At 42.3% G+C, this 20,808-nt stretch overlaps 1 protein-coding gene across 4 annotated transcripts in view; it reads left to right on the forward strand.

Moving 5' to 3' along the window:
• Positions 1-20,808, forward strand: part of RPRD1B (regulation of nuclear pre-mRNA domain containing 1B) — a 77,445-nt gene that overhangs the window by 20,882 nt on the left and 35,755 nt on the right. For 3 of the 4 annotated variants that reach the window (XM_032462286.1, XM_014562525.2, XM_006188623.3), the window contains one exon: positions 3,770-3,945. In XM_032462286.1, the coding sequence (XP_032318177.1) occupies positions 3,770-3,945 (176 nt within the window). Of the gene's footprint in view, positions 1-3,769; positions 3,946-16,391; positions 16,506-20,808 lie in introns of all 4 variants that reach the window. The other variant, XM_032462284.1, reaches the window with a different exon arrangement.

Genomic DNA, 20,808 nt, shown 5'->3' on the forward strand with positions numbered 1-20,808 from the left:
TCCCCTCTTCCCCTGCATCTCTGATTTCTTCCCCTTTGCTGGGTCACTCTCCATTGCATAAACACATGTATTATTTTCCCATGTGAGAAAATTTTTTCTTCTTGACCTATATCTTCCTCTAGCTCCTGTCTCATTTCTCTGTTCTTTATAGAAGAACATTCAGAATAGATTGCCTGTGCTCGGCTCTCTCCACACCCAATCCCCCATTCTGTTGCTTCCACTTCACCGACGCCGCTCTCATCAGTGTTGCTGATGACTTCCATGTTGCTCAATTCAGCGGTGAAGTTTTTTGCCCAATCTTACCTTGAGGTCTTCTTAACTTGATTTCAGTAACATCTGGCCCGATTGGTCATTTCTTCTTCCTGAAAATACTTTCTCACTTGGTGTGGTAGACAGACCCTCCCAAAATGTCCATGTCTTAATCCCCAAAGCCTGGGAATATATTATCTTACGTGGGAAAGGGGACCTTGCGGATGTGATTAAGTTAAGAATCTTGAGATGGGGAGATTATTGTGGATGAGTCAAGTGGGCCCAGTCCTCAGAAGAGAGACATAGCAGGGCAAGAGTCAGAGAGGAGGTGTGACTATGGAAGCAGAAATTGGAGAGATGCATTTGAAGATGGAGGAAGAGGCCATCATAGTAAATAGTAAGAGAATACATTTGTGGTGTTTTATGCCACCAGGTTTGTGGTGATTTGTTACAGCAGCGGGAGGAAACTAGGACCCCATATTCTAGCGTTCCTCTTCTCTCTCGGGCCATGTCTTTTCAGTCTCCTTTTCTGGTTTCTTCCCTTCTCCTGTGGCCTCCTAATTTTGAGTACTTAGCCCTCCTCCTTAGTTGGTGTCACTGATAGTTCCTCTCATCCTTTTTGATGGCTTTAAATAATAATCTTAATGATTCCCTAATTCACATCTCTAGTGTTGACCTCTCCCTTGAATTGGAGACCCACACATCGAGCCTCCTGCTCAGTGTTAACTGGTTGGTTATCTTAAAAGGCATTTCAGACTTCACCTGTCCCAAACCAAACTTCTCATCTTCCCTCCAGAATCTCTCTCATGGCCTTCCCCATCTCAGTAAATGACCCCTCGTATTCCTGTGATCTGGGCTAACACCCTGTATCTGATACCTTGTTAGCATCTCTACTGCCGCCACTTGGTGCGAGTCACACCACCTTCACTTGGCTTATTGCAGTAGCTTCCCATGTGTTCTCCCTGCTTCCTCCTTGTCCCCCAGCCATCATCCTGTCCTCAGCATAGTAACCAGAGAGGACCATTAAAATGGAAGTGGATCATTTCCCCCTTCTTCTCAGAGCACTTATCATATGGGCTCCTTGCCAGACACTTTCACCTCCAAGGGCCTTTGTCCTTGCCTGTTTCCTCTGCCTGGAATGACCTTCCCCAGATAGTTACATGCGTTGTTCTCACAACCTCCAGCCCTTGGTTTTCATGTCACCTCAGGGAAGCCTACCCGTGGCTACCTTATTTGAAATTGCCTTCCTCCCTTGAGTGCCCCTATTTTTAATCCTTTGCCCTATTTTTGTCTTGAGTTCTTATCTTCAGCTAATAAATAAGTGAAGTATGGTATATTGTTTTTCTTCCTCCCTGATAATGCAAAGTTGGGGGCAGAGAGTTTTTGTCCTTTGTGTTAACTTGTTGGCCCAAAGCCTAGAAGAGTGTTGGACACACGATAGGAGTCAGGCTAACTGGAAGGCTTGGGGTATAAAAGTCTGATTGGAGTGGGTTTGGTGACAGTGGTGGGAGGGGAGGTGAGTATGCAGAGGACAGACAGCTCTCTTGAGAATTCCTGCTGTGAAGGGAGCCGGGACAAGGGGCCATAGCTGGAGAGGGACACGCTAGAAGACAGGGTGGCATGTGTGGATGCAGGTGGGAGTGCTTCTGGAGGGAGAGAGACATCGATGAGGTGTGGAGAAACAGGGGACAGTCCCAGAAACTGAATCTTGGAGTAAGCAGGAGGGGTGGGGTGCCCATGCACAAGTGAGGGGATTGGCCGAAGGGGCATACAACCACTCGTCTGCGTAACAGGGAGGGCAGAGCTGTGAGGACAGCCACAGGTCAGTTCTCTAAGTGAGCATCTCACTGCTACATTCTGACTGCATTTTTTCTATTGCTCATGAAACTGTTACAGGGTCTTTTTGTGTAATGTTTTACAGAAATTGTAATTGTGAATGAATTACCTCCCTTATACAATTTCTTAGAATGTGAGAATTGATTTTTTAAAAAATCTCAAAAATTAGTGTTTTCCTTGTCATTTTTTGCACTTAAACATCTTAATGAATTAACCGTTTAAAAACCAGTTAAAAAAATGGTTAAGCAGTGACAAAGCTAAACCAGCCTAAGCACCCCAGCAGCGTGTTCCCAGACTGCACCTCCAAGGTAGAATACGTTTTCCTGTCCTCTTCATCCTTGGCAACTGACATTGTCTCTTTCCTTTGTGTTCTCTTTGGTGCATTCCTCCTCCTCCGCCAAGAACATCCTTTTGTTTCCCTATCCCCAAGGAGCGTAGAAGTACCTGATCTTTGGCATGAGACCTAATTTGGAATCCCTCAACAGTTCATCTTCCAGTATTCATACTAAGAAGGCATCTGAAAGTCAGACAGACTGTTTGCCAGAGAGACTGCGTTGGGAATTCTTAAATTGCAGTGACCTGTGACAGCGCCGGGGTCTCCCACCTCGGATGACCTGTGTGCACAGGAAGCAACATACTGACTTCTAGTTTGTCCCCTAGAACGACTGGAGTCTCCAGTGCTTGGTTTCAAAGCACCGATCTACCCTTTGGATCCTTGAAGGCCTTTTTAAAATGAGGTGTATATATGTAACTTCTAATCTCACCACACCCACATGTAATTAATTATGTCAATTCTTTGAAGTACAAATCATCCTGTCCTTTCTTTCATTTCCTAACTCTGGGCCTTGTCCACTGCTTCTTTCCAAGCCTACCCTTTCTCATAATTGATTCTTCAGCACAGTTTTTCCCCAAACACTGAGTTGCAGCCCATTAATTAGACCTGAAATCAGTCCGGGAGGTAATGACTAACTTTTTTTTTTAATAGAACAGAGGACACTCTGCACAGACTGAGGAAAGCATTGTTTTACGAAATTTCTGTTTCTTTTACTTTTATGTTTATATAAAGTATATTTCTTAGTGTAGATCATATTTAAAAGCATCTGAAAGTGTCTCTTCTTCTCAGACCCTGTGTTTTGCTGAGCAGAAGAGAGCTCATTCCAAGGTTCAAGGCTGGCACAGTTTAAGAGCCGGGTCCTGTGGGTCCAGTTCAGAGACCTGATTTTGAGTCCCAGCTCCTCAGTGAAGCGCATGATACCACACCTATCGTGTAGCTTTTATTTACAAGTCTTAGTTTCCACACCCAAGAAATTAGTGCTTGCTTTTGTATTTCAGAGGAATGTGCAGAGAATATTTGGTGAAATAATATGAATGAAAGCACTTTTGAAATTCTCTTTCTGTTTATTTGTAGGGCTTTTGCAGGAATAGGCATTTCGACATCCTTTGCCAGATTCCCCTCTTTGTACAGCTGCCTCACTTTGGGTAATTCAGAAATGTCCCATCTTGTTGACAGGAGTCAGTACCGTTGGATTTCTTTGTCCATCAGTCCATTGTTTATCTACAGGTTCTGGCGTACTCTTGGACTTAGATGTTAGGGGATAAGCTGCTAACCTCCCCCAGAAATGTTTGCAATCATGCCTGTGTGATTTGTATATCATCTCTCTTTTTTGGTCTCATTTGTACTTAGACAAAGAGGCAGCTGAACGTCTTTCTAAAACAGTAGATGAAGCATGTCTGTTACTCGCGGAATATAACGGGCGCCTGGCAGCAGAACTGGAAGACCGCCGCCAGCTGGCTCGGATGTTGGTGGAGTACACCCAGAACCAGAAAGATGTTTTGTCAGAAAAGGAGAAAAAACTAGAAGTGAGTACATTGCAAGACAGGCCCAGGCTTCCCAAGTTTCCCTTTCTATAGCCCACATTTGGAGGTTCTTATTATGCTTTAATTAATATATTTTTTTCTTTAAAAAAATTCATGGAATGAGAACATCCATCAGATACTGTAATTATTTGAACCTAGTTGAAAATTGAAGTCATGTTTTTATATGTCCAGGAAAGAACAAGTGGGAATGCAGAAAGCAATGAAGTGTTAAATCACAGCATTTAGGGTCATACTGTTGCTTTAGTTTGTACTCACATTTTAAAAAAGAGCAAAAAAACCAGTTGTAATTTGAGGTCCAAGAACAGGTGTTCAGCAAAACCAAAGAATGATTGGTAATATTTGGGAAATGCATAAAATTTTCTTTCTTCTGGGTTATATTGAGATTTATTTCCAACTTGTATCCATGCTAAGGCTAGTAAGTAGTCTGCCTCCAAGCTCTGTCTACAGTCTGTTCTGAAATTTCACATAAGCATAGTCACGTTTATGGAGCCCAGTTCTCAAACCATTGAGAAGGAACTGATTTCTACCCTGAGTTGATGTTGTCTGAGTGCCCTTCGGAAGAGGCTTCAAAACTAGTTTCCTTTCCTGTTTGGGGTCTTCATTAAGTACTTGGTGGTTTAACCTCAGTGCTTAGTCCTTTCGGGTAACAGAACCAACAGTGTGGACATTTGGGAACTTTTACTTGCTTCAAGCTGCTAGGCTTCCTTTTCAGGAATGTCTGCCTTTCTTTTTCTCAAAGAGACATGATGCAAAAGAGTGGCAGCCAGTGGTTTGGGAAGGAAAGACAGTTTTGAGTTGGAGAATCAGTTACATATGACAAGAAACAGCAGAGTAGATCAGAGCAGACCAGCCCTGCACTCAGAAACATGTTTCTCTGGCACAGAGGGAGGGAACGTGAGCCAGCCCTGTGGCTGACATTCCTGCGTTTGCCTTTCAGCACAGTCGTCTGACTTGTGTGGGGAAGTGAAGGATGGGCACTCTTTACCATGTCATTACCTGCAATGATTACGGGAACTGTGATGGGTAGTGGTAGTGAGAACTTCATATTCCTAACCAGCTTGAAAGTGGAAGATAGGAAACAGCTGTAAAAATGGTATGACTTGGATTTAGAAATCGACACTGACCAGAAATCCTGAAGGGAGTTTCACAGGCAGTACCAGACGGTCATTTATCTGAAATGCTCATCTTTCACTGAGGAAGCATTTTCAGCACTGTGCCCCGGGACTAATAAGAGAGTGTAATTAATGATTCTGGTTGTAAGTCACCATGCCATCTGTTGAACTGCCCCTTGGCGACACATTAAGGGCTTTCTCTGATCTGTCAGACATTGATTATCATGAGCAGCTGCTGTTGGGTGGAACGTGGCAAGCTCCCATAGAGGACAGAGTCTTTGAGAAGGAGATTGGGTTGGTAGAGTGGATTAACTCTTTGGTCGTCTCCCTGCCTCATAGTGGTACTTCCCTCCCTCTATTTCTTGGGGGATCATTCTGCTTTCTGTAGAACCAGTGGTTTGCTAGATGCCACAAGAGGTCATTAAGGCAGAAAGATGGATCAGAGATTTGAGTCTGTTCTGTAGCTTTCCAGCCCAAATGTCTTTACTCATCTGGGTATTGGAATTGCATTGCTTAAGAATCAGACCAGGAATGTCCCACCACTGGAAATACATTTTCTGAACTAACAGTTCTTACTCCAAACCATTCCTCTCAGCCACTTGAGAAAACTATTTGTTGTAAAAGTGGAGCTAAATTTGCTGCATTTAAAAAACCAAACTACTGCATACAACGTAAAATATTGAGAGATGGCTTTAATTCTCTCTTTAACCATGTTTGCTAAAAATATGAACGGTCTGCTCCCTAGAATCGGGGATTTTTCTCTCACATCCTATAATAGACTGGTCTTAATTCCATTATATCTTTATGGCGATGACAAAACTTGCTAAGTATGTGCCACTTGAAAGATCCATTAGTACTGTGACTTCTGAATCTTCTCACAGTCTCTTATTGATGGAGGACAATACATAAAGTATATGTATCTTTCTAACATTCTTATTTTTTTTTAATGCTACTGGCCACATCAGAATGCTAATGAAGTCTGCTTTTATTTTTCATTCGTTTCATTGCCTTCAATGTATAAACATGAAATTCTTAGAACTCTGGAAATGTAATTATTTGCTTGAGAGTCTCTTCTTAAAGTTCTCATTTGTTAACGTGTAAGCTTTTTCTTTGAATTTGTATCTTCTTATATAATAAGTATACCTTCTTTTCCTTGAACTTGAGAATTTTATTTTAGATTTCTCAGTGTCTCCTAAACTTTGGGATAAGAGTGTAATGATTCAGACTCTGGGATGTAGAGGACAGAGTTACAGCTCACAGAGAGATTGTGTTTCTGCCCTCAAGGAAATTGTATTCTTGCATAAACAGCGTGGGTGAACATAAAACCAAAGCGAGGGACGATGTGTAATATAGATGCAGAGAGACAATTGGCAACTGTGATTGTGGCTTAAGGTTAAGTCCAAACTTCTGGCAGGCAATAAAGGCTGTTTGTAAAAGAAGTCAAAGAAGGGGAATTTATAAGAGCAGACAGATGTGTGAACGAAGACAAAAGACAGAAGGTGTGGGACGGGGTGCCGGAGCCCACCTGTGGGGATTAGGCTGTGTACTCTGTAAGGAGCTACTTATTCACTGGTGACGTCACCAAAGCCCACACCAGCAGGAGGGGTATACGAAGATGAGCAGGAGGTGCTTTCTCCCCTCAACGAGCTCACACTCCAGTCGGGGAGAAACGGCAGGCAAACAAGGAGTTAAAGTAGAATGTGAGGGCGGTTATAAGTGAGGGGAACAGCCTACCTCATTGTGCCTAAGCTGAAACAGACCAAGAAAAAACGAAAATGTTACTAATAATATATTAATTTGATTAGAAGTTTATTAAAAATATAAGAGAATTATAAAACCCACAGGCAGTCTCTGAACACCGTAATGCCTTCAGTGGGTCTTCCGAATCCACTAGACTTTGCTCTTTGGCTGCTCGTACAATGTCAGGACCATAATTGTTTCTCAATGTATATTTGTCCTGTGACTGAAATTCATCACCTGATGTAACCTTATTCTATAAAGAGGATGACTTTTGAGATTGCATTAAAAGTGGTTTAACAAATCTGATTAAATTTTGTTGTAAAGAACATATTAGTAAAGAAAGGTGACTATTAGATAGAAAATCCTGTGGGCTTTCTTTTTGTAGTACTTTCCTTTTTTCCTTTAAGTAGAATCATGATTCATTTTGAGATGGTGTTTTTTTTTTAATCTGTTTTTATGTTTGTTTTGCTTTTGCTTTGGGTGTTACGGTTGACTTTGGCCTCCCACCTTTCCCTTAACCTCTAAGCAAGGTTAGAAGGAAAGCTGCTTAGGGGATGGGTATGGCTCAGTGGTAGAGGGCATGCTTAGCATGCATGAGGTCCTGGGTTTAATCCCCAGTGCCTCCATTTAAAAATAAAAAAGGAGAACTATTCTTGTCGTGCTCTTGTCCTGAACATGAGGAAACATAGAAATGGGAAAGAAGGCATGTAGAAGGAAGCACAGGTAGCAGCCCAGAGGTAAGGTTAAGGAATTTGGAAGATAGAGAAGAAGGTTGATTCAAAAAAGAAAAAGCCAAAGGTACCAGAAAAGCCTCTTAACTTCAGTTCTTAGAGCACAGGGAAGGTCTGTTTCTGGGTGACAGAGGTGACCATTACCCCATGTGACTGGTAGGAGCTGACAAGCCATAGAGTAGAATGGACAGAGTTCCTGTCCTGTCAGTTTGGAGAAAGCACGATGTGGGTGTGTTCCGTCTGACTGATCAGGGCGGGTCGCCATAATTCTACCACCTTAATGTGTCAGTTATTTTCATATTTCATGATTTTACATCATGGTGTTTGACTAGCGGTGCTCTAGAATTGAAAGCAGACCGTTCTGTGTGACATACGTGCCACTTGGTGCACACACCGATGATCCACCACACAGGAGGGGACTCTGGGGCAGTGTGTTCCTATCTGCAGGGTTTTTGTTTTTAAATTGAGGTGAAATTTATAGAACATAAAAGTAAATAACGATTTTTTTAACATTTTTTATTGATTTATAATCATTTTACAATGTTGTGTCAAATTCCAGTGTTCAGCACAATTTTTCAGTCATTCATGGACATATACACACTCATTGTCACATTTTTTTCCTCTGTGAGTTATCATAACATTTTGTGTATATTTCCCTGTGCTATACAGTGTAACCTTGTTTATCTATTCTACAATTTTGAAATCCCAGTCTATCCCTTCCCACCCTCCACCCAATTTTCATAGCAGCACTATTTACAATAGCCAAAACATGGAAACAGCCTAAATGTCCATCAACAGGTGACTGGACAAAGAAGATGTGGTATATTTATACAATGGAATACTACTCAGCCATAAAAACCGACAACATAATGCCATTTGCAGCAACATGGATGCTCCTGGAGAATGTCATTCTAAGTGAAGTAAGCCAGAAAGAGAAAGAAAAATACAATATGAGATCGCTCATATGTGGAATCTAAAAAACAAAAACAAAAACAAACAAACAAAAACCAAGTGTAAATACAGGACAGAAATAGACTCACAGACAGAGAATAACGATTTTAAGGTGTATGCATTTCAGTGACATTTTTTGTACATCCACAGTATGTGCAGCCACCACCTGTACCAGAGTCCACAGCATTGCACATTTCATCATACCCGAAGGAATCCCTCCCTGTTCCCAGTTAGCCAGTCCCTCTCTGTGGGCCCCTCCTCCCAGCTCAGCAACCACCAGTCTGCTTTCTGTCCCTGTGGATTTGCCTGTGCCCATTATTTCATGTAGTTGTGCCTGGCCTCTTTCACTTAGCATGTTTTTGAGGTTCATCCACATTGTAGCATATATTAGTGCTTCATTTCTTTTTATAGCTGAGTTATCTACTGTATGGTTATGCAACAACTTGTCTACCCATCAGTTAATTTGTTGATGGACTTTTGGGTTGTTTCTACCTTTTGGACAAAGTAATGCTGCTATAAACACTTGTGTACAAGTTTTTGTGTTGGACATATGTTTTTACTTCTCTTGGGTTTATGTATACCTACGAGTGGAATTGCTGGGTCATATGGTAATTCTATGTTTAACTTTTTGAGGAGCCATCAAAACTGTTTCCCACAGAGGCTGTACCATTTTACATTCCTACCAGCAGTGTATGAGAGTTCCAGTTTCTCTACATTTCTTGTCAACGCTGTTATTGTCTGACCTTTTGAAAGTTCTAGCCATCCCAGTAGATGGGAAGTGATATCTTGTGGTTTTGATTTGCATTTCCCTGTGAACTAATGGTGATGAGCATCTTAGCATGTGCTTGTTGGCCACGTGTATATTTTTTTGAGCAGTGTTTGTTCAAGTCCTGTGCCTATTTTTGAATTGGGTTGTTTGGTTTTCTTGTTCTTGAATTGTAAGTGTTCTTTGTATGTTCTGGGTATTAGACTCTTATCAGATAACATGGTTTGCAGATATTTTCTTCACTTTCTTTTGCAAATTGTCTTCACTTTCTTCATAATGTCCTTTGAAGCATGTACATTTTTAATTTTGATGAATTCTAATTATTTTTTCTTGTATTGCTTGTGTTTTCATGTCACATTTAAGAATTCATTGGCAAGTCCCAGGTCATAAAGATTTACTCCTGTGTTTTCTAATAGAAATTTTTATACTTTCAGCTGTTACATTTAGGTCATTGATGGAGTTAATTTTTGTATGTGGCCGGAGTGGGGGGCAGCTTCATTATTTGCATATAGATATCCAGTTGTCACAGCACCATTTGTTGAAGAGGTGATTCTTTCCTTCTTGGCACTTTTGTCAAAAATCACTTGGTCATAGATGTATGGGTTTATTTCTGGACTCTATTCTATTCCATTGATATGTCTGTCTATCCTGTGCCAATATCACAACTATTTTGATCACTATAGTTTCATAGTTAAGTTTTAAGATCAGAAAATGTGTCCTCGAACTTTGTTCTTCTTTTCAATATTGTTTTGGCTGTTTGGGGCTTCTTGCAGTTCTGTGTGAATTGAGGATCAGCTTTTTCATTTCTGCAAAAAAGGCTGTTGGAATTTTAAAAGGAGTTGTATTGAATCTGGAGATTGCTTTGGGGACTATTGCCATCTTAACAGTCTTAAGTCTTTTAAGCCATGAACACAGGATGTCTTTCCATTTATTTAGATATTCTTTCGTTTCTGTTGCAGAATTTTAAAAGGCATACTCGAGTATCACTGATGCATTTGACATTACAGAGGCCCTGTTTAGGTGCCATTGGTGTTGGGGACCACGGTAGAGGTCAGTATGTGCCTCCTTTCAATAGGTAGTGTGTACCCACCTCTAGCAGGTATGCGTATATGTGCGTGTTTGCTCACCAGAATCACCAGGGCACAGTCATGACAGCCAGCTTCCCTCTGCAGAGTAAAGTGGCACATAAGGCCTGGCGGTCTGGGTAAGGTCGTTAAGGATTATTGAGCTGGACAGAACCTTAGAGATCGTGCAGTCTGACTTATGGATTGGTAAAGAAACTCAGGCCCAGAGCTGGGGAGTTAGCCTCAGACCAGGCATACAGTTTAAGGCAGACATCTTATAATTTTCCATCCAAAAATTTGTGTTTTTGTTTGTTTGCTGTGGGCTTTTGGTGGTTTATTTCATAAGTTCAAGTGCAACAGCACAAAGACATCCTTACACAAGAGAGTAGCCAGAGTTGAATCATTTCAACAATCCCAAGAATCTTGTTTTAGAGGTATGACATCTTATGTAGGGGGATTAAAATGGTTGCATGAAAGTGTTCTAGAGTGGCCCCTGAGAAAATCTTTCTGAGTTTGGGAGAGCCCACGTCTGCCACCAAGGTTCTAAGCGCCCTCCTGCCGTAACTGCCTACTCTTGCTCTGAGGGGAAGGAAGAAGTCAGCTCATTGAACTTGGGCCTGCTGCTCTTTCTCCCTAGCTTGGCACCTCCCCCTTGGCTGTAATGAATACTCAGGAGTACAGCTTTCTGCTTCAGACAGCACAGCTGGGAAGGGGGAAATGGCCCAGGATCCGGCATTGCCTTATGACTCTTCATATATCTGTTTGTAATTTGGTTATAACAACTTGAGAAATTCTTTGGCTATAGCTGAGGGGGTACTAAACCAAACTGATGGCCGTCTGTTGTTTTTGGCAGCATCCCCCACCTCCTACAGGGTGCAGATGGTTAAAAGTGTTCACTTCAGTAATAGGGCAGGCAATAGGTGGGGATAGAGAGCTCCTTTTTTGTCAGCTTTGGAGTAAATTCTCCCCATTCCCCATGGTGATGAAAGCCGGCATCTCATTGTCCATTACAGTAAGGGCAGATGGGAACAGGTAATCTAATCCTCATTTTTAGATGAGAAAACAGTTTAGCGTTTATATGAGCAGTTCAGGGTCGCAGAGGAAGTCAGTGAGAACCAGAACCCCAGTCTCCAGACTCCAGTGATCATCTGCTGTGTTCCCATGGGAGCTGAGAGGCCCTGTCTGAGGCCGCCCCTCACAGCCCTGTCTGGCCCCCTGCCGACTGGTCCTTAGCCTCACTGCCCTTCTTTAGCGTGTAATTCCCTCCTCCCTAGGCTGGCAGCGCTGTCAGCACTGCAGGCCATTCTAATGGTTGTTGAAGTGGGTCAGTCTGCTCACACCAAAGAAGTCGTCTCCTTCTTACGGCAGGCCTTGGCTTGTCCGCTGCTTTACATCCTTGCTTTGATGTCAGAGCCTTTTTTTTTTTTAAATAGGTTTCCCCCTGGTAGCTGGGGGCTTTTCTTGAGCTGTGTGGTTCTGTGAAGTAATTTGGAGTTTGGAGGCTGTGTGTTAGGTCTTTGGATTCCTTCCATTCATTTCAGGCACTACTGACCCTTATAGCTCATGCTGGATTTGGAGCTTTTATCTGTCAGGATATGTGTGCAGGTGCGTGTGTGTTCTTTCTTTATTAATCTCTTTTCACTCCAGGAAGAAAAAAAAAAGCCACATATAAGGTACTTCACGTACTTGGTGGCCTAAGGGCGTGTTCATCAACAGTTGAGACTTCACTCTGAAAAAGGCAACATGATTTCAAAGCTCCCCAGCTTGAATTCCATACTTTCAGCCATAGCGTTTTTTCATATTAATAGTTCAACTTTTGATAATTCCTCCTGCTTCCTGAAGCAGCTCCATAGATTTTAGCTAGTGTATGTAGCGCTAACTTTTCATACTTATTTATAAAGTGCATGTACATGTTAAGTCAAACAGCATCTGGGCGCCGTGTCACTGCTTGTCTGCCATTCTTACTCAGCTAAAATTCAGTTCTTTTTCTTTTTCTCTGATTATAAAGGAAGCATGTCATAGGAAACTTAGAAAATAAATGTAAAGAAAAAAATCATAATCTCATTACCCAGAGATAACTACTTTTAATTTTGGTATAGTTCTTTTATTTTTTCCTCCTGTTCTAAAATTAAAATTATCATAATGTCATGCTTTTTTTAACTTTATGTGATCTCATTTTTCCTTATTAACAAAAACTTTATAAACATTTTGGAAGGCTACTTGAATACCTGTGGTTGAATATTCAGTGATTATTTTTATTGAGCATTTATGTTTCCTTTTCCTCCTTCCTTCGCTTCCTACTTTTCTTTCCTTTGGGCTAACTTTCTGTATTTGGATTATTGTCTTCCTATGAATTTCTAAAAATGGATTCTGTTATGCTACAGATGTCTGCTTATCTTGAAGTATGCTGAAGGTCATATACATTACAAGGCCTTTGCCACCACTGTGCATTTCTGTCTTAGAAGTTCTTGCTCTTTTTCAAAGCATTCTTAAGCAGTCTAGAACTTCATTGAGCTTTATTTACAGTCAGAAGACATATATATCGACAAGTTAAGGATTAATCTATGTTTAATGAAGGAATGAACATTGAATAGTTTAATTAGACAAATGGAGTTCTTGTCTGGGTTTTAAGTTACCCGTTTACATTTGAAACAGCTGTGGGAAAATAGCTACTTCTAACATTGACTTGAGGGAGCATAACTGAGGGCAGAGTTCAGATTACAGAAATTTGAGCACTTGTGTCTAAGTGCCTGTTTGACCCAATGGGTGCATGTTATTTTGAGCAAAGTTCTATTTTAGTCTTTATGAATGTTCCTACTCCTGTTAAGGTGGACTTTCTTCAAGTTGTGATTTTTGAAGAAAGGAAAATTGGATTGTGGCATACTCTGCAACCTTGGAAGTTACACCTTTGACTTCATTTTTCTCTATTAAAATGTAGAACTTGAAATAAGGTCAGAGTGAGTCTTTTTCCGTGGTTAGAGCAAAAATGTGCATGATTATAATCAGGAGTTAAAATGAAACCTTTTCAAACAAAGACCCTCATCTCCGAAGGCTTTGTGTGAAGATGTGGTACCAGCCAACTGTCTTTATGACTTGGCAAGCCTCCTTATTTATTCTATTCCTTTTTCAGATTCTTTAGGGAAAAGTGTGGACAATTCCCTTGCTTAATCCTGTCATTGGGTACTTCGAGAATTTTAAGCAAAGTAACTTTGCAAATTTCAGCTCAACAGAAACTTGCCAGCGGCTTTCTGAGCATTCTTGGGGTTTGGCTAATGATTATAAATACACACATCCCATTTTTTCTTCATGATGTCTGGTATGGTGTATTTGGTGCTTTTCCAAGTCCCTTTATTTTACCCACAGTGTTCCTGTTCTGTGGGACATGGGCTTTATTCCCAGAAAGATACCATTTACCCCCGTTAGGATTTTGTGATGAGGATCTTCAGTTTCCATTCTGGGCTCTTTCTGGCTTTCTCTGTTGCGGCCAGTGGTCTTTGTAGCCTCTTATCTTTGGTGTGGTTTTTCATTTATAAAATAACAATTTTACCTTCACCTGGGGCAAACAGGTTCCAACACAGTCAAACCTGAGTTGTTAGTATCTGCCCTTCCTCATCACACAGGACACCCACCTCCACCCCAAAAAGCCAGGTCTCTCCCCCACCCCCCATATACTGTGATAGCTCCCTATCATTTGGCTTCATAGTTTGTCATTCTATTTATGGATTGTTTGGTTATTTCTCTGAGCAGTTTGCAGAATCCTGTCTGTATTGTCACTCTTTCATCTCCAACCCTATCCTGATGCTTGTCTCGGCATCTGACAGCTCAGGTGGCAGGTACGGTTGCAGCTCAGTTCACCTCCAGGCTAGGTCAGAGCATATATTTGATGGGGACTCCTTCTGGTTGAGGATGTTCTCACAAGATCTAGCTTTACTCCTGAGACAAAAGCTTTCCCCTCTGTCAGTCCTTAGATTGATAAGGTTGGACTGTGGTGCCACCTGATTATAAAATTCTGTGACTTTTTTGCCCAAAGTCTTGGAAGTCGAGGGCGCTTTCATTTTCTCAAGCCAGCTTCTAGTAAATATGCTGAAGTTTCAGGACATGCTCAAATGGTTTGTGGGAAGAAGGATTTTGTATTCCATTAATAATTCTCTTTTTCTTCAGTTTTGCACATCTTTTCTTAACATGTAAATCCAGGAGGATTAACTATTGCTTGTAAAATAATAAACATGGGAGAGGGTGATTGTTCTTTTCCTCCTCAAATCTGCTTAATTGACTTTGAGCGATTTAACAAGTGCCTAGTCTTCTTCATATCTTACCATTACCCCAGGACATAGGCACTATTTCCATTCCTATCTGAGCTAGAAGGACACTTAGCCCAGCCAGGTGAAGTCATATGTCACACCACAGGCAAGGGATAGAGTAGGATTTTCTGACTCAGTTTTTTCTGTTCTGCCAGAGACCTTCCTCCCTTGGGAGGGATACGACACACCCTCAGTCTTTTGGAGGAGCTAGGAAATGCATTTTCTTCCTTTTTTTGTTTTTAATGGGAAGGAATTGGTCTTTTTATTGCTTGTAGAGAGAACTGTATCCAAACACAGTGCAGTAGCCTACGGGTTGCCTTGTTCCAGGCAGACCTCTTAGTACTTAAAAATGTAATACACATTGCTTAAAATTATTTTCTGTGAAAAATATTCTTTTCCTTTCTACCCTTTGCTTCTCATCTGCCCTCCAGGAATGCTTGACTCCACCAGTATTTGGCTCAAAGGGAGAAACGGTTTAAAGTTCTGCGTCCTTTGATGTTTGCACAACATCAGCGACCTGGTTTTTTATTAAAATGGTTGTTAAGGAAGCTTGTGGGGGCTTTGTTATTTGCATAAGGCTTGCATTTTTGATGGTTAACTTAAAAAAAAAGAATTCATTATAAAGAATTCTTCTTGTACATTAGTATTTTGGTTTTACCTGGTTTTATATAATGAGGGACCCATTGCATAAATGGTGTAAGCATTTTTGAAGGTCCAGGTGCATTTTTTAATGTCTCTTTTAAAAGTACTTTTATGGACATCTGTTAAGTTGTAAATTTGAACTTTATAACTACATTAAGGTTTGCAAATTCACCTGCTCCTAAAATTGATTTTATTTTTATTAGTTTCTTTTGTATTAGTTTAGCTACATGGAGACACTAACTTTTCATTCTTCTTCCCTTGCTTTTGCAAATCCCTGCTAGAATGGGGGGTTTTGTTATGGTGGTAGAAGCTCCTAAGCCCTTTGTGTAGAGGGCCCTCTGAGGAGAAAAAAATAACACCGAAAACACTTTGAGGTATGGTTTCAGGCTTCAGAAGACTTCCCATTTGATTCCTCCAGTGGATCGTTGAATTGCTCTGAGACTGTTTCTCTGTGCTCATTTTGTCATTTTCCCTTCTGGGAAGCACTTTGTGTGTCCTGTTGGTGGGAGGCATGAGGAGTTTCCCCCTCAGCCCCTCTTGGGCTCTTGTGGCTGGACAGATAATAAAATTGACAGAAGGCAGATAAATAGGAGAGAAAGAAACAAATTTTAATCATGCACAGGGAGGTCTCACAGAAATGAGACCAAAGAAGTGTCCAAAGCAGGCAGCTTTTATACTTTTTACACAAGCAATAAATTTGTGAGGAATTGACAGAACAAAGAAACTTAGGCTTTGGGTGCTTAACTAGTAAAAAATCTGAACAGAGTTTGGGTTTGGGGTAGTAAATTAAAGAAGCAACAAGGTTTGTTTACACAGGCTTCTCCACTCTGAATTCTCTGACTCTGACAGTAAGGGTGTTCGGCCTCCACGTGCAGGGAGTGAGTCTTTCACATGAGAAATTTATTTCCTGCTTTTCAGAGGAGGGTCGGAGTTTTTTTCTTGCATTGGCTGCTTTGCAGGCAGCTTTAATTCAAAATAATCAATATGTCATTGTGGCATATTTTGGGGTGACCCACTCAGCCCCAGCAGTACCTTTGTTAACTGGCTTTGGTAATGGAGCTCAGAGGCCCTGAGCACTGGGATTGGAGCCACAACTTCCTCTTTTCCTGTATCTTCCCCAGCGTCTTACTCAGCAGCTCCAGCCCTGCTGTGACATCCCAGAATGTATCATTTTGAAATGTGGCAGCTGCCACTAAGTCATATGGATCACGGAGCTGGCTAGGAGAGAGATGCAGGTCAGTGATGGTTTTTTTAACGTTCCTGCATAGATCCTTGAAGAAAAAAGCTGCATTCTTATTTTTAGTCCAAAGATTTATATATTGTGTTTTCCCTTTAAAAAAATAAATGAAAGAAAAATTTAATCAATTAATTAATTGTGGTTTGAGTAGAAGCTGTGATTTCTAAGTGTAGATCTCGTAAGCCTCCTGGCAGGAGGAGGGGGGCTGAGTGGGTGTGTTAAGTAACATTAGGGCGAGGATCAGCTTCCCCTTTGTGCCTGGCTCTCACCCTTCGTGCGATGAAGCCACTCTTTGACTTAAATTCAGTCAAAGAGTGTGACAGGTCACCTTTAAAACGGGGCCCTTTGTAAACCTCTTCGTGCATAATAATCCTGTATGATTCTTAATTAGGAGTAGCTGAGCAGTGAGTGTTTTTTATATACCAGGTCCTATAGCACAACAGGGCAGGGTAAAAGGAAGACGAGAGTCTTGTTACTGGAGAGCTTATCAAATCAAGCCCCTGCCTGTGGTGTTATTTCTAACATAAATTTTTCTTACGTAAATACTTCTTAGCAAGAAAAAAAAGTAGGTTTGACAGTGTTTACATTTTGATTGGTATTTCTTACATGAGTTGCTAGAGGAAATACTTACAATTTTGTTTGTTTTGAAATTGAAATTCCTGTGAAAGGTCATTGCAGTGTCAGCCCCTTGTCACTTCTAAGCGCCTTATCCCCGAGCTGGTCTGCAGCATGTCAGGTCTGGCTTACTGCTCTCACCAAAAAAGGCAAAGAATGTGTCGGCCTTGCTTCCTTCAGCCAGTTGTCTCGGTGCTCCATACTGATCTGTGTTCCCACAGCGTCAGCTGGATCCACAGGAAGCAGGGGGATGTTGAACACGTTTTCTCCTGAAGTTCAGAGAGTCTGTGAGGCAAGATTCCAGAGCTTTGCCAGGAGCATAAATCCTGGGCATTATCTCAGAACTACACATTGGGACCTTGAGCCTCCACATGTTACACACTTCTTGGCAGTCAAGTAAACCTAGGCAGTTCATCACAGGAGCCCGCTCTCCCCTCCGTCTCCTCTCCTCAAGGATCCTGACACCGGGCAGCAGTAGCAGCAAGTCTGGTAGAACGCTTACCTGTTCCATGGCTCCCCACGGCCTCTCTGGGGTGAGGTGGGGCTTGCTGCAGTAGGTGCCTGGAGCTGAATGGAGGATTCATCTCAACCCCTCACCTCTGCCACCGCCCTGATAGAAATTATGCATCAGCAGGGAAGGAAAAGGAACAGAACTACCTGGGTTTGCCTTGTCTTTTCTTGTCTAAGATTGGTAGTGGAGGAAAAGGCAAGTGCCTGAAGACGAGAGTGCAGAAAAGAGCCACGTGCAGCGTGGGTGAGGTGAGTCAGCCAGCAGGGAGAGAGGAGTGATGAGCAGGTGCCGTGCAGCGGTGTCATCTGCTGGTACAGACAAGGCGGGATTCCGTACCAGGCAGGGTAGCGTGCGCACTAGATTAAAGGCTAAGCCCTCTCTTACACACGAGAGTAAGGTATTTTAAACAAGGAGCACGTGACTGTCTTGTCACATCATTTCTCTGAGTGGTACTTGGTGTAGGGAAAAGACTGTGGGATGCAGCACACTTAAATGAGTCAAAAGGATCTGAGCGGGTCGCACCAGTTTGAAGTTGGTTTTCATGTTATGAAAAGGAGAAGCCTGGATTCCTGCCGAGCGCGGGAGCAGCTGAGGTTAGGAACCTGACAGCAGCAGAGCTTGGGGCCTGCACTTGACAGAAGGCAGTCTAGTAGATTGAGAGAAAAGATTCTTGGATTCTCCTGAGCTCTGTCTCCTTTGCCCATCCAGACCTAAGAGAATAGCTGGAAAGACAGCTGTGAGGGAGTGACCCGAACGAGGGAGTGTAAAAGGGGGGGGGGGGAATTGGAGGCAAGTGAAGGCTGGATTTTTATTTGGGAGAGAGTTTTATTTGGATTCACTCTTAATTTTTTTTGTTGGTCTGTGGCAACATTATAATGACTGTATTTGGGAAAAGACTAAATTTAATTTTTAAAAGTGGGGGAGAAGAGGGGATCACAGGGGCACTGCTGAATCTATTTAGGGGACTCTAAAGTTACTGTAGCTTCAGTTTGACTCAATCAGAACTTGCTGTGAATTCTAACCTGCTCATCTCTCCTCAAGGCATTAAGGTAGGTCATTCAACTGTCCTGGTTAAGCAGGTACGTGTTTTAACAGTTTTAGAGGCAGTCTTTATCTGTATTTGGATATTGAGAGTATGTACCTAGTCACAGATTGAAATGTCTTGGTCCATAGGTCATTTTTTAAAAAAGCTATCTTTAGAGCAGTTTTAGGTTCATAGCAAAATTAAGAGGAAGGTGCAGAGATTTGCCGTATACCCCCATCCCTACACATTATACTGTACATCTCCCCCACTAGCAACACCCCACAGGTGTGGTACATTTGTTACTGTTGATGAACCCACAGTGACACATCATAATCACCCAGAGTCTAAAGTTTACATTAGGGTTCACTTTGGTGGTGTACATTCTGTGGGTTTGGGCAGATGTATCAGTCTGAGGATCACCCGAGAGCGAGGCGCCTGGGATTCTGATCCCAGGTCAGCTCATTAGAGACTCAGTACTATTTTCAGACTGCTCTTGAGGAATTCCTTCAGCTGAAGTGCTCTGTGGCTGCCAAGAGTGGATGGCTCCAAGTTCAGGTGGCTTTCATTTGTCAGCTTTGGTCAGAGGATTTGGGCGGAGAGCATGGGGGTAATTATTCAGTAATTATTTCACCCTTTTTGTACCTAGAATTCAGAAGAAGTTAGATGAATCCATGTCCTGTAATAGAGAATTGATCTCCTCTATTAATTTCCCATGAGGTCTATAAAGCCAAAGAAGAAAACTGTTTGTAGAGAGGACAGGGAACCTTGAGATTTCAGACCCTCAGATTTGAAATGAGTTTTCAATTTCAAGAATGAAAGGTGACTACTTCATGTGGTGTACCTGTATGTGATGTTACATTTTATATATTGTTAATTCATCAGGCAGCTGCGTCACACCCACTGTTTACAGGGCACTGCTGGGCATGGTGGATGCTGGGTGAAGCAGATGGGCCTGGGCCTGGCCTCCTCAAGCTTACTAGTTTGATGGGAAGTCACTATTAATGATTTACTTAAGTCATTATTTTAGTTTTATTACATCTACAAATGAAAGAAATGGGATACTAAGAGAGCTTATTACTTTCTTAACTTGTGCCTTGTATCTTCATTTGATGGCTTTTGTGAGCAGCTCTCATTTCAAGTGGAAGGGTGACTGCCTGCAGTGATGTGGGGCAGAGCCTCCCTGCCCATTTCCCTGATACCCCCTCTCCCACTCCTTGCTTGGAATTTTTGTTTACAACTCAGATTAAGTGTTCTTCATTTAACCTATTTCCTCACTTATCACTCTTCCTAGGAGTGCTAAAGCTTGTGCCCTCAAACCCTTTGCCTCCCCAAATATGCATAAGGTATCTGGCATGAGGGAATCTGGAACTTGAAGAAAAATCTTACAGGAGGTCTAATTCCTTCATTTGCAGATAAGGATGGATGAAGGAGGAGAGGGAGCACGTCCACAGTCACACAGCAGCTCAGAGTCAGAGCCAGAACTAAACCCAGAGCTTTGAGAATCAGCCCCGTGCTTTCAGCTACATTCCTGCAGGAGAGGCTATAGTCAGCGAGGGCCCAGCCTCAGAAACCTCCCTGTCTTTGCAGAAACCCCTGCGGGGATGGGGGGTAACAGCGAGAGGAAAAAAAGTCAAACCCCAAGAGAGCCATATACCACAGAACTGACAGGGCCAGGATTATTATTCCATACATTTACCAAGAGGACCTTTAGTTGTGAGCTGAGGAAAGAAAATAGTATATTTATTCCTGTCACCAGGGGAGTCATATTTCAGAGGAACATAGAAATCTAACCTGTATGGAGAGAGCACCTCAGAGCAGCCTGTCAGGGGCGCAGATGCACACTCAGTGTACAGGAGGGCTCCGGGGCCAGCGGAGATGGGGACAGATCTCCTGGATGAGCAGGAAGGACTTTTCTTGAGATGTGGGACTCAGCAGGTAGGCAGAGGAGTGGAGTCAAGACTTTGCTGGGACCAGAAGAAAGACATCCCTCGGGCTTGAGGGGAATTCTGTACAAACGGCCCGTGCAGGCTCTGGCCCTGGGAAGGCTGTGAGAATGCATGTGGGCAGGAGCTAATTTTAGAAGACCTGGACTTCTGAGCAGTGGTGGAGGTAGTGCTGCCATGCCCCACGTTCTCAGAGCAGTGACTTGAT

This window comes from Camelus ferus, chromosome 19 (assembly GCF_009834535.1).
Source record: "Camelus ferus isolate YT-003-E chromosome 19, BCGSAC_Cfer_1.0, whole genome shotgun sequence".
NCBI classification, from domain to species: domain Eukaryota; kingdom Metazoa; phylum Chordata; class Mammalia; order Artiodactyla; family Camelidae; genus Camelus; species Camelus ferus.